General features: G+C 42.2%; 1 protein-coding gene across 1 annotated transcript in view; it reads right to left on the reverse strand.

The window, feature by feature from the left end:
- SPAG9 (sperm associated antigen 9) overlaps positions 1-13,011 on the reverse strand; it is a 2,484,778-nt gene that overhangs the window by 2,200,306 nt on the left and 271,461 nt on the right. The window contains exon 2 of the mRNA XM_044084932.1: positions 203-323. Coding sequence (XP_043940867.1) covers positions 203-323 — 121 coding nt within the window. The remainder of the gene's footprint in view (positions 1-202; positions 324-13,011) is intronic.

Here is a 13,011-nt window from a genome sequence, read left to right on the forward strand (position 1 = left end):
GCCAAACCAGATATGTTGGATGAAATAGGATCAGATAAACTTCTACACCACTATCCTCAGAGTCAAACCAAAGCAGACCAGCCTTCTGACAAGTTTTACTTTACATATATCAAACTAATTTTATGAACTCAACACCAAAGCAGAGAAACCCATGATATAATTAGCATATCACAAAGTCCCACATGTCTGTCGCTGTACTCACTCTGATCTGCATAGTTTTTTGCTTTATGTTCCAGTTGTCGAGTTTGTGACTCCAAACCTTCTACCCGGGACTGCAGATCCTTTTTTTCTTGCTCTTGCAGATCTTCAAATTCAATAAATTTCTGTAGTCAAAATAAGCAGAATTACTGCATAATCTAAAACCCTTTCACTGCAATATTCAAATGAAAAACTTTAAGAAATTAACAGCAAAACAAAAAGTCTCATCATTACACTGTGCAACAGAGTATACCGCCTCACCACATTCTGCCCCAAAACCAATAGAATTGGTGTGGATGTCCAAAACAACGGAGAGGAAAAAAAAAACATTTGCTGTGATCTATGGAACGTGCGTTCCCCATCATTCAGGCTTGCTACTCTGCCCAATTTTCAGCATATCAAATTTGCTGTCTAGATCAGAAACCTTTATTCATTTTTTTATAATCCTGGTTTAAAGCTGCCACATTCTTAAGGTCATTTACCACTTTCTCAATTCAATTACGGATTTCCTGTTACACATGGGCAGCAGCCCCCCCCTAGTATGACTGAACTCGCAACTGAAGCATCCTAAATTCACAGAAAATGCCTATTACTAGCTGTGAATCAGTTTTTGTCTTTTTTTTTTTTTTTTTGAGTGGAGGAGGAATGAACAAGATTCATTACGGTCGTGGCCACTCATGCAGAATATTACCCATAAGTACCTCATGACAAGTATGCATACACATACTGTGTCAACATTAAAATCTGAAATGATACGGATTACTTGGTACTGCATAATACTAACGTACAAGGTTGACACTGCCTTACCCCTGAGCTACATCAGAGAGTTATAAATGCAGTTCTTCTGTCCACAGAAGATCATAAATTTAAGACTGGATGTCCGGCTTTTAGCCACTCCAGCACTTTCAAAGTCAATCCTCCATTGACAGGGTGACCAGATTAACTGTGGTACTTGGTGTGATGACCCTCCACTGCCAACCAGTAATCAAGAAGCCTCAATCCTCACCACTAGCAACAGCGGGGGGAAGTTCATGGAGAAGATAACAGGTACACAAATGCAATTTCCAGCTGCAACTCTCTGCATCAAGTGCAATCTTCCTTAAGAGCACACAGAGACCACAGTCCGTCTAGGGCTGGTTTCTCCCTCTTCCTGCAGATCCCCAGTAAGACTCCCCACTGGCACAGCTACAGAGTTGAGATCATAGGTGAGTGACCACGTGAAGACCTCCAGCACCATTCTCTGTCCAACCAATGCGTCATGTCCCTGCCAAAGTAGCTAACACAAACATTCTTTGGAGGTTTGATTTACACACACACACACACACACACACACACACACACACACACACACACACACACACACAGGGAAAGGCTGACACAGGTTTACTAGCTATGCACCCTTCTGCCCAGACTATAAGGTAGTTTCCATTACCACCAGTCACTTCTTATCAACCACTTTAAGGCCCTTAATAAGGGTTGTCCAATCCTACTTGTGCAAGGCTATTAGCAGTGTCAACAAATAAATATGCAAGTACTCTCAAAACTTAAATATCTCTACACAGATCAGCCACAATGAAAGGTTTAAATATATTTAATAATAAAAGCACAAGTCAATACTAAACATATATTCACAATGACATCAGAGTTCAAAACCACAGGAAATATTTAAAATAACTTATCAGTATAGGCTGACAAAGAATAAAAACTATATTCATAGGTTCATAGGTTTATACTAGGCTATCTGCCCTAAGGCATTTATAAGCCTAGCCCAAATTTTTGTGGCTTACGCCACCCCTTATATGAAAAAATACTGTGCCCATTAGTTTGTTGTGCCTCTGTCCAGCAATGACACAGAGATGATTCCCGGGGTAAACCTACCATCTCCCATCCACAGGTCAAGATTTCTCTTGAACAGAGCCAGCGAGGTGCTCTGCCTCACATGGACCGGGATTTTATTCCACAGCATAGGGAGTCTCTGAGTGATAAATCTATCCCTCCAGCACGTCCTATTTATATCCGTGCTAAGGTTTAAGTCGCTTGCTCTAGTGGTTTTGGTGGATTTGGATTTTTTGAGGTGGAGCAAGTTCATTAATTCCGGGTTGGACATGCCCTTGTATGTCAGGCACATGTCACCTCTGAGCAGACGGTATGCGACTGAATAGAGCTGGAGTTTCTTCAATCTGGCAGCATATGACAGATTTTGGAGTCCCTTTACCCTTTTGGTGAGGAACTTTTGGGGTCTCTCCAATTGCTGCAGATGTCGGGTGAGATACATCCCGAATGGGGCATTGTACTCTATCATTGGTCTGATAAGTGAAGAGTACAGGGGAACAATGACCTCACTAGATCTGGATGTGAATCCCTTCATGATCAGGTGGGCAATGTAGAAGGTCTTTCTAACCACTTTAGCAACGCGAGTGCCAAAAGAAAGGCCACTGTCAACCTGGGTCCCCAGGTCCCTGATAACCTCTTCTGTGCTTAGTGGATTGCCACCTATATGGTAGCTTGGGGTTACCTTGTTTTTCCCGAAGGGTATGACTATACATTTTTTGGCGTTTAACTTCAGGCCATGGCTCTGGCACCAGCTATCTGTTTCCGTGAGTCCCTTCTGAAGGATATCCGTGTCCGATGCACTTTCCACTATGGTGCCCAGTTTGCAGTCATCTGCAAAAGTCCTCCCATGTTGGCCTGTACTTCTGAGAAGTAGATGCCGAACAATAGGGGGCCAAGGACCGAGCCCTGTGGGACACCACTTGCGACCGGCTTGGAGTCTGGCATAGCGCCAGCAACTCTACTGTGGGTTCTGTCCTTAAGCCAGTTTGCAACCCATCTTGTGACATATGGGTTTACATTTAAGCTGGTAAGTTTTTCTACAATACCCGAGTGGGGTATTGTGTCGAAAGCCTTTGCAAGGTCAAGGTAGGCTGTATGGACTGCCTTTCCCTCATCAATGGCCTTGGTGACTGTTTCGAAGAAGTCGACCAAGTTCAAAAGGCATGATCTTCCCTTGACGAAGCCAAACTGGGTCTGGTCCAATGTCTGCAAGTCCCCTATATCTTTGTTTATGAGCTCCATTATGATCCTCTCCATAGCTTTGCAGACTAGACTTGTTAAGCTTATGGGGCGGTAATTACCAGGGTCCGTAGAGGCACCGCCTTTGTGGAGTGGGATCACAGTTGCCGTACGCCACTCCTTGGGCACGTATCCTGTGGTAAGGCTGAGATTAAACAGCTGCCTTATGTGCGGGTTTAATTCCTCATTTAGCTCGTGTAGCACACAGCCGGGGACACCATCTGGTCCCATTCCATTCCTGACTGAATCAGACAGTTAAACTGTACCCTAGAAACTTACTTCATTAGAACAAGGCAGATGTGTGGTGAATGGGTGGTCTTGTTGTCAGGTCCAAGACAGAATACAGAAAGCTCCATCTCACTAAGCAATTTCTCAAATTAACATCTAAAATATTACTGCTGGGATAGCTTGCAGAATGACATTTCTGGTCATATGATTTCTAGTTCCCAGGCCAAAACTCTCATTGCTAGAAACTGGCAGCATTTAGCATCTACCTGTAAATATATACAGAAAAGGGCTTCTGCTCAGATCTTTGGCATATCCTGGAAGTCATAAAACAAATACATTCCTTCATGCTTCAAAATTAGCAATTCGTTCACTCCCAAGGACAATACAGAAAACTTCCCAGTACAGACTTTGTGCCTCTGGCTGCATTGAGAGCTTGAGAATGCCTCTTTATTGTGTAGCCTATAAAGTAATTTCATTTCAGATATTTTTGTAAAGATGCTGGACTGAGGTTAACCCTCCAGTTTCCTCTGTTAAGCATATACATTTAAACAGTTACAATAGTGCAGGTAAATTTCTGTTCTCCTGTAGGTCATACTGTGGTTACATTTCAAACACAACACACTACAAATACCTTTTCAACACACACGTCTGTACAAGCAGTTTGATATACACGACATACAGTTCTAATACATTTGTAACACAAGCATTTATATAAATCATTCTGATATTCACCAATGACAATTTACAAAATTCCAGCTAGCTGTGCTGGCAGTATCTCCTTTCATCACACATGGCTTCTATGTCAGTGAACTGTTCTTAACTACCACTCAGTGATTCACATCATGCAAGGGACACTAATTTTACAACTTTAAGAATCAAAACCTGACTAGCAACCAGTCATTCCACTGCAGTAACTAAAGGTGGTATAGTATGGAACTGGCATGTTACAATACAAGTACAAACGTTTACTAAATCAAAACAAATACAGCAAAAAATAACACAAAGCAATATATGATTTATGTATCCTTCCAAGAATACATCTTAGTTTACTGGAAACTACTACTGTGTCAATTCTGAGCAACAAACTTAGGCTCAACTTATTTGTTTAAAGAAAAAATAAATTTCTTTCCCCACTCATGACAGCTATTCAGGCAATCTCTGGATCAAATGATTAGGAATCAGCAATAGAATGTGCCAAGAGCATCTAGAACACCATGTTTTTTGGGGGCCTAGAATTCCACATAACCACAAGATTAACTCAATATCTTCTTCCATAATTATTACAGTGCCAGTCTTGGCCATATAGGCTCTGTTAAAAGGATGGAGAAAAAAAGATGAAAAAGATAAAAAAATGAAAAGAAAAAGACAGTTATCAGGCTGGGCAGGATAGGCAGGCCTTGATAGGGGTTAAACCAGAAACAGTACTGGGAGAGGTGCATTGTGGGGTCACCATGGACTCTTTTGACTAAGGCTACATTTTGCCCAAGGTAGTTCCTGGACCTTAGATGTCTTCTGTATGTGCCTATAAGCAAAATGAAATCAGTTTCTGTAGCCCCCTGCAACATCTAATTTTTTTTGGCTTTATCTCAAAAAAATGTGAGGTGTGGATATTCAAAAACTAGCTACTTTTGGAAGGGATGCGTTAAACCTGTGAATTGAACTGGCTAATCCTGCTATCACTTGACCACAGTTAAGCAATCATTCATCTGACTTGGCATGGCTAGTGTGTTGTGTGTGTGTGTGTGTGTGTGTGTGTGTGTGTGTGTGTGTATATATATATATATATATATATATGTATATATATATATATATATATATATATATCCACACACACACACATTTTATATATACACATACATACACACACACACACACACACACACACACACACACACACACACACACACACAAGTAACAAGTTGGAATACAGTACTCTGGTCATTTTTCTCTTAACACAATCGGAGGTGTACACCCAAAAAAAGTGTTACATTTGGTGGGTACAGATGTTGCCTGTGGATAAACGTGACTGAGCTCCTAATGTCAACTGGTCACAGTTAAACAGCGACTGATAGGGCTTGGGTGGGTTTGAGTGAATAGAGATGAAATACATTACTCTGGACATTTTTAATTTGATCAAGATCACCATAAACTGTGGGCAAGGAGATAGTCTGTGCATGAAAATGACTGAACCCTGCTACTATTCAATCACAGTTAAATAAACATGGGTTTGACTTAGAAAGGACAAAAAGTCATACGTTGCATAAAATATCAAGACTGGCTTTCGTCTGCAGACATGACATTTCTCTAAAATTACAGCAGGTGTACCTACCATGGGCACATCGGAGTATGAAGGTACAAAGACAAATAGTATCTGTGACATTTTACAATTCGAAGATACAATCCATTTTTTGAATATATGAGTGTTACTTCTTTACAAATTTACAGGGCAGCCACGGTGGTGCAGTGGTCAGCATTGTCACCTCACAGCAAGAGGTTCTCCGGTTCGATCCTCAGCTGGGGTGCCTTCTGTGCTGAGTCTGCATGTCCTCCCTGTGGTCGCGTGGGTTTCCTCCGGGTGCTCCGGTTTCCTCCCACATCCCAAAGACATGCAGCAGGTGGAATGGACACTCTAAAGTGTGTGCGTGTGCGTGTGTGCCTTCTGTGGAAGGTTGGGTGCCGGGCTTGCAACTAGACACTGTAAAAACTCTACTGCCAATCATGAGCAGGCAGGTGATCCACTGTGGCGACCCCTAACCGGGGAAAAAGCAGAAAGAAGTAGACCTCTTTACAAATTTACAGCATCCTTAATGCAAATGTCTTCCTTTATCCTGTAAAGGGAAAAGGATTCCACATAAAATTACTGACAGATTGGCATAGTCTGAAATTTGCCAATACAGCAGATTTCCACAGGTGAGTCGCATTACTTCTCACTTCAAAACTACTTCAGGATTATATACAAACCTATTCCTCATTGCATCATAATTAAAATACATACATTTCTGCAAGCAAAGGGTCTTTTTATCCCCAGATTACTACATTTATGCTTGAACCCACTTTGCAAGCAAATAAAAACTGCAGTGACCAACATTACACAAAGATACAGTGAAACAAAACCCACACAACTTAATCCATAATCATAAAATAACTGCATGCCATAAAGCACAATGAGATACTTTTCATCACGTTTTAATAAAAATTTCAAATAGTTTCACACAGATTTCTAGGTTCATAGAATTATAGGTAGGTACTAGGCTATCAGCCCTAGCTAGGGCCTATATAAGCCTAGCCAAAAAAGGTACCCTGGCTTTTGCCACCCAAGAAAATTATTTTCCTGTGCCCCTGTCGAGCAGAGCTATGGAGGTGATCCCCAGGGTGAATTTCCTATTTCTCATCCAATCAAGAATTTTTTTTTTTTTTTTTTGAAGAGTGCTGAGGAGGAGTTTTGCTTGATATAGATGGGTAGTTTGTTCCAGAGTATGGGAAGTCTCTGGGACAGGAATCTATCCGTCCAGCATGTTCTGTTTATTGTGGTGACAAGGTTTAGGTTCGTAGAGTGTGTAGCTCAGAGTGATTGGAATTTCTTTAAGTGAAGCATGTCCAACAGCTCTGGGTTTGACATAGCTTTGTATGTTAGGCAGAGATCGCCTCTGAGTAGGTGATATGTGACTGAGTAAAGCTGGAGTTTTTTTTGAGACAGTCTGCATAGGGCATCTATTTGAGGCAAGTAATCCTCTTTGTGAGGTATTTCTGCAGCTTTTCTAGTTGTTGTAGATGTCTTGTGAGGTACATACCAAAAGAGGAGTTGTACTCTATAATGGGTCTAATGAGTGACGAGTAGAGGGGAACAATGACCTCTTTTTTCTTGGATGAGAAATCTTTTGTGATGAGGTGTGCCACGTAGAAGGATTTTCTGACTACTGTGGCGATGTGATTATCAAAGGAAAGACTACTGTCCACCTGTGTCTCAAGGTCTCTTATCACACTTTCGGTGTTAGGTAGACTACCACCTATGTGGTAGCTCATGGGTACAAAGTTTTTACCAAAGGGGATGACAATGCACTTTTTGGCATTGAGCTTGAGGCCATGGCTTTGGCACCAGGCATCTGTCTCAGTGAGACCCTTTTGTAGAATGTATACCTCATTATGAGTTTCAATTATGGCTCCTAGCTTGCAGTCATCTGCGAACTTTGTTAGCCAAAGACCTTCAGTGTTAGCCGGTACTTCAGAAAAGTAGATACCAAACAGGAGAGGGGACCCAGGACTGATCCCTGTGGTACTCTACTTTTCACTGGTCTGAAGTCGGATTTGGAGTCTGCTACTTTAACAGTGTGGGCTCGGTCAGTGAACCAGTCGGCAACCCCTCTTGTGACATAAGGATTTATACCTAGTTTAGTGAGTTTATCTATAATTCCAGAGTGGGGAATGGTGTCAAAAGCCTTGGCGAGATCTAGATAGGCTGTGTAGACCACCTTACCCTCGTCTACTACTTTGGTGACTGCTTTTAAGAAGTCAATCAGGTTTAGGAGACATGATCTGCCTTTTACAAACCTGAACTAGGTGGGACCCAGAGTTTGGAGATTACCAATGTCTTTGTTTATAAGTTCCATGATGTTACGTTCCATGGCCTTGCAGACCAGGCTGGTTAGGCTAATGGAGCGGTAGTTCTCAGGGTCTGTGGTGGCCACCCTTTGTGGATTGCGATAACCGTCCCTATGTGCCATTCAGTGGGCACAAAGCCTGAGGTGAGGCTATGACTTAACATGGTGCTTAGGTGGGGTGCCAGTTCATTCTGTAGTTCATGTAGAACGCAGCCTGGGATGTTGTCAGGTCCCACGGATGCTGTGTTCTTGGCTTTGGAGACAGTTTTTTTTTTTTACCTGTGTAGCCGTGATTACAGGAACTCTGCATTCTTCTGGTATAGAGATGGGCCCTTTAGGGAGTGGGGGGGGGTAAAGTTAGCACTGAACCTATCTGCCAGGATGCAGGCAATATCAGTCGGTTCTGTATATTTAGTGTCATTGTGCTGTAACTCAGAGTAGATCTGAGTATTGCCATTGAGATTCTTGACATAGCTATAGAATGCTTTGTGGTTGTCTCTGGAATCCGTGGCGATTTTGTTTTCATCACTAGCTTTGGAGAATTTTACGAGGGATCTCAACTTCTTACTGAGGCTGAAAAGTCATGGGATTTTACGCTTTTTTGCAACAGTTTCTTTCGTCTGTTGTAGAGTTGGTTTATGGCGGGGGACCACCAGACTGGCTTCCTTTTTTTCAAGGATAGCATCTTGGTTCTGTTAGGGATAGCATGATCCATGCACTTGTGTGCTTATAAAGTGCATTTGGGTAGGATACAGCAGTCGTACCTCTATTGTCCATCTGCATGGGTGTTCAGAAGTTTGTCACTTCTGTCTTAAGAAGTGTGAAGTTGGCTTTGGAGAAATTTTTTACAGTGGTTTCCCTAATGGGGGTTGGGGGCAGGATGTGGATGCCTAGGCGGATTAGCTTGTGGTCGGATCTGACCAATGAGGAATTGACCTCTGGTGTGGAACACTGGTCGCCCATGTTGGTAATGACCAGGTCTAGGATATTGCTGCCCCTGGTGGGGTAGGAGAAAAGTTGATCCAAGGTGTTGGAATTTATAAATTCCAGAAGACGTTGAGCAAAAGAGTTGGTACACGAGTAGTTTTCTCAGTTAATTGTGGGGTAGTTGAAATTACCCATTATTAGGATGTTGGGTTGTACTGTAATATTTTCCTGTGCATCAAGAAATGAGGAGTGGGAATCTTGAGGCATGGTGGGGGATCTGTAGCAAGTCACAATTTGGATTGCGGTCTTGTCCAGAGTTAGTTGCACTTGGATAATCTCGGATGCATTACGCAGAGCAACTAGCCTGGAGGTGTGGATATCCTTAATGAATATGGACACGCCTCCACCTTTAGTGTTTTGGTCCAGGTTAGGTGGCCGAAAGATGTGGCATGAATTATAACCTGGTAATGAAGGGGTACTCTCTGGAGCCTTGACCCAGGTATTTCATATAGCCCACTTACTGTAATTTGCTTAACAAACATATAGCTGACATTCTGGTTAATAAACTCAGCACAATTTTAAATCATATCCGTGGTGTGTCCAAAAATGGCATTCATTTCTATCATTTTAAATGTTACTGCAGAAGTACGTCTGACATTATGTCAAATGACATCATTACATATGACATTATGTAGAATGACATCAATACATAAAATATACGGTCAACAACTTGCCTGCACTACTGTTCACTAATACAGTGCGTCATACAAGTGGAACAATGACTTGTTCTGTCCTGCAAATTTTATGCTGAAGCATATAAAAATAATAGGAAGTAATACAAACATATCGCACTTCATTGGTGGGGTCAATTTCACATAAGAATGACCATTAAAAACTGAAAAACTGCAATGTTTGCAGGACAATTAGCACTCAATACAAAAACTGTAGCTATCACTTCTTCAGGATGATAAACTACCAAAAAGAAAAATATATGCATTTCTGTAATTTCAAGCAAAAAACTGCATTTAAAATCTTCACTTTTATTATGAGACAAAAAAAAATGACTAAAAGTCAAAGATGCATTTACCTTTGAGTGCAGTAACAGTCTACTGTTGCTGCTAGTCTCTGGCATAATCTGTGAAACAAGTGTGTTCAGACTCTTAAGGAAACCCTTAATTGGTTTGACAGCTGCAGTCCTGCCCTCCTCAGAAAATCAGTAAGCACAAATAGGTGATGCCTGCACCTAGACCAATGGAACAACTAAGACCCAACTCAAATGTGTCTGAATTAAAGCAGTACCCACACAATGACTAAAGTGGAGGCAAAGTATACTGATCTACAGAAATGCAATACTGTTTTTCACTCAGTAAAGTACAGTCATCAAGGATAAGTCTTGCTCACAGCTTCATCCACCTTCTATACACCCAATGTAAACAATGACCAGATAAGGATGCCGAAAGTAAAGCAGGTACTGGATAGGACTTTCATTGTTTGACATGCAATGCCAGAGATCCAACTGCATAAAAGTACACCTTTTCTGCCAACAAGAGCAATAAGGATAATCTTTGGTCTTGCTTGTATGAATTATGTGATAAGGCATGGAATTAACATGAATGGTGGAAAGATGTACTAGTCAGTCCTGCCATGCAATGAAGAATATATCCAATCTTCTCTCTCTCTCCTTTGTCCTGCTGTAGTGAGCTGAAGCCAGGAAACCACATTCTTCATACTGACAAATAGGTCAAACTGTGGAAAGCATCACCATTCACATGTCCAAGCCACATTCAGCTCTAAAATCCTAAGTGACTCTGCCAGCATGTTAGTTCAATTGAAATATGAACTAGTGAAAAGGTGACTCCTCTTATCTTTGACCAAATTCTAGACAAACACCTCCATTCTGCTCTGAAATTAAGACTGTATATGTCCCTTTACCTGGTGAGGAATCACACATCGAACTGGCTGTCAAGCTCTATGATCAACTTTTTTCTCTCAAGGCCAGGACGACTGCACGAAATTCAACTGAATGAGGTGCAGTACTATCCTAAAGCAAACATTTTCCAGACTATGTAAGAGAAGACAAGCTGCCCACCTTGACAGTGAAAACTTCCATTGCTAGACCAAGACCCAGCTTCAGAATGCTGAGAAGAGACAACAGGGATTGCATAAGTTGTCTAAGTGTGTGATAGCTCTCCAGCCAGTGACATCAAAAAACGGCATAATCCACAGCTGCAAAGAAATAAACCAAGGTGGACATCAAAGACATGATATACTGCAGGGCCAAGTCTGAACCCTGCACTGTACCATCAACCAAGCTGCAAAAGCTATGACCTTTGGGTCCTTTCATGGCTACGCCAGCAGCTAGCGGAGAAATGCCAAATGTCAGACCTCTGCAGTCAACAAAGTGGGAGGTTGGCATAATGGTTAAGGTGTTTACCTTACAAACACAAGGTGCAGGGTTTGATTCTCATATGGGGTGATTGGACAGACTTAAAATGATCCACAAGAGCAGTTACCCTAGCACTAATCTATGAAACTAAAGGGGGCTGCCATTCAGAGAAGACTGAAGAACCTTACTTTACGTATCCAGTAAAATGATGAGACTGTGGTTTCAATAAAAACGTTGACACACATTTGAGGTCTAGGTGAGGTTTGGTTGGCTTAGAAACTCCCTGCCTTAGAGACAGTAGTCGTCCATTGTTTGCTTACTTGCTGCCCCTGAGATAGGGGCCTGGAGGGTCTGTCACTGAGGGGCTTACCTTGGCCCTGTCTGCTAGGTGCAGGGAAGGCCCAGTGCTTAGAGGACAAGTTCCTGCTGAATCTGGGAGGTTGAACTTTTTAAGCACCTCTTCTGCTTTTTCCCCAAACAAGTGCTCCTTATCCAAGGGAGCATCAATAGGTTTAGACTTCACATGATCAGAGAGAGGTTGTTCCTTCAGCCAAGCATGTCTCCTAATAAATCCTGTCACAGATGCCCTGCTAGAGGTTTCTAGGACGTCATATCCACATTGTAATGAGTGTCTGGCCACTTGATTAGCTGAGTACAGTAAATCTGCTAAATCGTTTGAATTGGCACAGTCAGGAAAGGTAGCTATCTTCTGTTTTAATAGTTCCAAAGTGCGTTTCTGATATTTTAACATATGTAACTGACAACTGAGTGCTCTAACAGCGAAGACTGCAGAGGTGTATACTTTTTACCCCATCTGTCCAGAACTCTGAAGTCCTTGTCAGAAGGAAGAGGATTCTTGACAGAACTAGTCTTAGCTCCTTTAGGTCCCTGTGTAATGACCTCTGGGTCTACAGCAGGATTTCTGCACAAGTATTTGTGAGAATCTGGTACTCTGTAGTACCAGTCAGGTTTACTGGGAAAGTACAGTTGTGTACACTTACCATAAATGTAGATGTTAGAGTGTCTTCACTGTTGCAGTCATGACTGTTGGGTTCTCCCCTGCCGGCAGGCAGTCCCCGGTCATCCAGAATCCCAAAGTCTGGGTCCGGCGTCGGCTGTTCAGCCATGCTCCCTGACGTCAGAGCGCCAGGAGTACAAAGCTGACAGCCGATGCCATCTTCTCCAGTTTTTCTTGCCCCAGATGTCAGAAGTTCCAAAATGAGTAAGGTCCCATACCCTTTGCAAATACACCTCAGAAGAAGGGTGAAAAAAGGAACCACACAAAAAAAAAAAATAAGAGGGGGACAGGAGGGAGGGAAACCCATACTGCAACAGTGAAGACACTAACATCTACATTTATGGTAAGTGTACACAACTGTACTATGTTCATCGTGTTTCACTGCTGCAGTCATGACTGTAGGGTAGAATCCCAAAGCAGAATGAAAGGGAGGTGGTCATAAAGTAGAGGGGGTGGCTATAAGGCCCTGCAAGACTGCAGAAGCAAAGCCTGCCTAGACTTGGAGTAGAGTGGTAGATCGCAGTGCTTGGAAAAAGTATGCACTGAACTCCAAGTTGCAGCTTCCAAAATGTCTTTGGTAGGAA

This window comes from Protopterus annectens, chromosome 10.part0 (assembly GCF_019279795.1).
Source record: "Protopterus annectens isolate FY-2018-M chromosome 10.part0, PAN1.0, whole genome shotgun sequence".
NCBI lineage: Eukaryota > Metazoa > Chordata > Ceratodontiformes > Protopteridae > Protopterus > Protopterus annectens.